The sequence below is a fragment of the Rhincodon typus genome, chromosome 42, assembly GCF_021869965.1.
Source record: "Rhincodon typus isolate 14 chromosome 42, sRhiTyp1.1, whole genome shotgun sequence".
Lineage (NCBI taxonomy): Eukaryota > Metazoa > Chordata > Chondrichthyes > Orectolobiformes > Rhincodontidae > Rhincodon > Rhincodon typus.
Genome location: NC_063373.1, coordinates 631723 through 632121, shown reverse-complemented (window position 1 = coordinate 632121; position 399 = coordinate 631723). Strand labels below are relative to the sequence as shown.

Here is a 399-nt window from a genome sequence, read left to right as displayed (position 1 = left end):
CGGGCCACATCTGGAGGAAGGCACGCCGCTCGCTCCCAATCCCTGACCAGCCGGGAAAAGAAATCAGAGTGACCGCCCGCGCTGTCCTCATCGTACTCCTCAGTGAGGCTTGGGCGGTAATAACCTGGAAAAGGAGACAGGGAGGCAGCGGTGGGGGGTTGGAAGGTGCCGCCCGAGGGGCCTCGGTGAGTTTCTGCAGGGCATCTTGCAGACGGCACGCACTGCTGCGGCTCTGCCTGAGCGGGAGTTTGTGGATGTGGTGCCCGTCGAGCAGGGGGTGGAGGGGGGTGCTGCTGTGTCCCTGGACGGTGTCGAGCTTCTTGAGGTTTGCTGGAGCTGCCCCCCCGATCCAGGGGCAAGTGGGGGGTATTCCCTCCCCCTCCTGCCTTGTGCCTTGTC

The 399-nt window shown here is 64.7% G+C and overlaps 1 protein-coding gene across 1 annotated transcript in view; it reads right to left on the bottom strand.

Moving 5' to 3' along the window:
- sdr39u1 (short chain dehydrogenase/reductase family 39U, member 1) overlaps positions 1-399 on the bottom strand; it is a 6724-nt gene that overhangs the window by 1693 nt on the left and 4632 nt on the right. The window contains exon 2 of the mRNA XM_048619054.1: positions 1-336. This exon is cut by the window's left edge and continues 5 nt beyond it. Coding sequence (XP_048475011.1) covers positions 1-336 — 336 coding nt within the window. The remainder of the gene's footprint in view (positions 337-399) is intronic.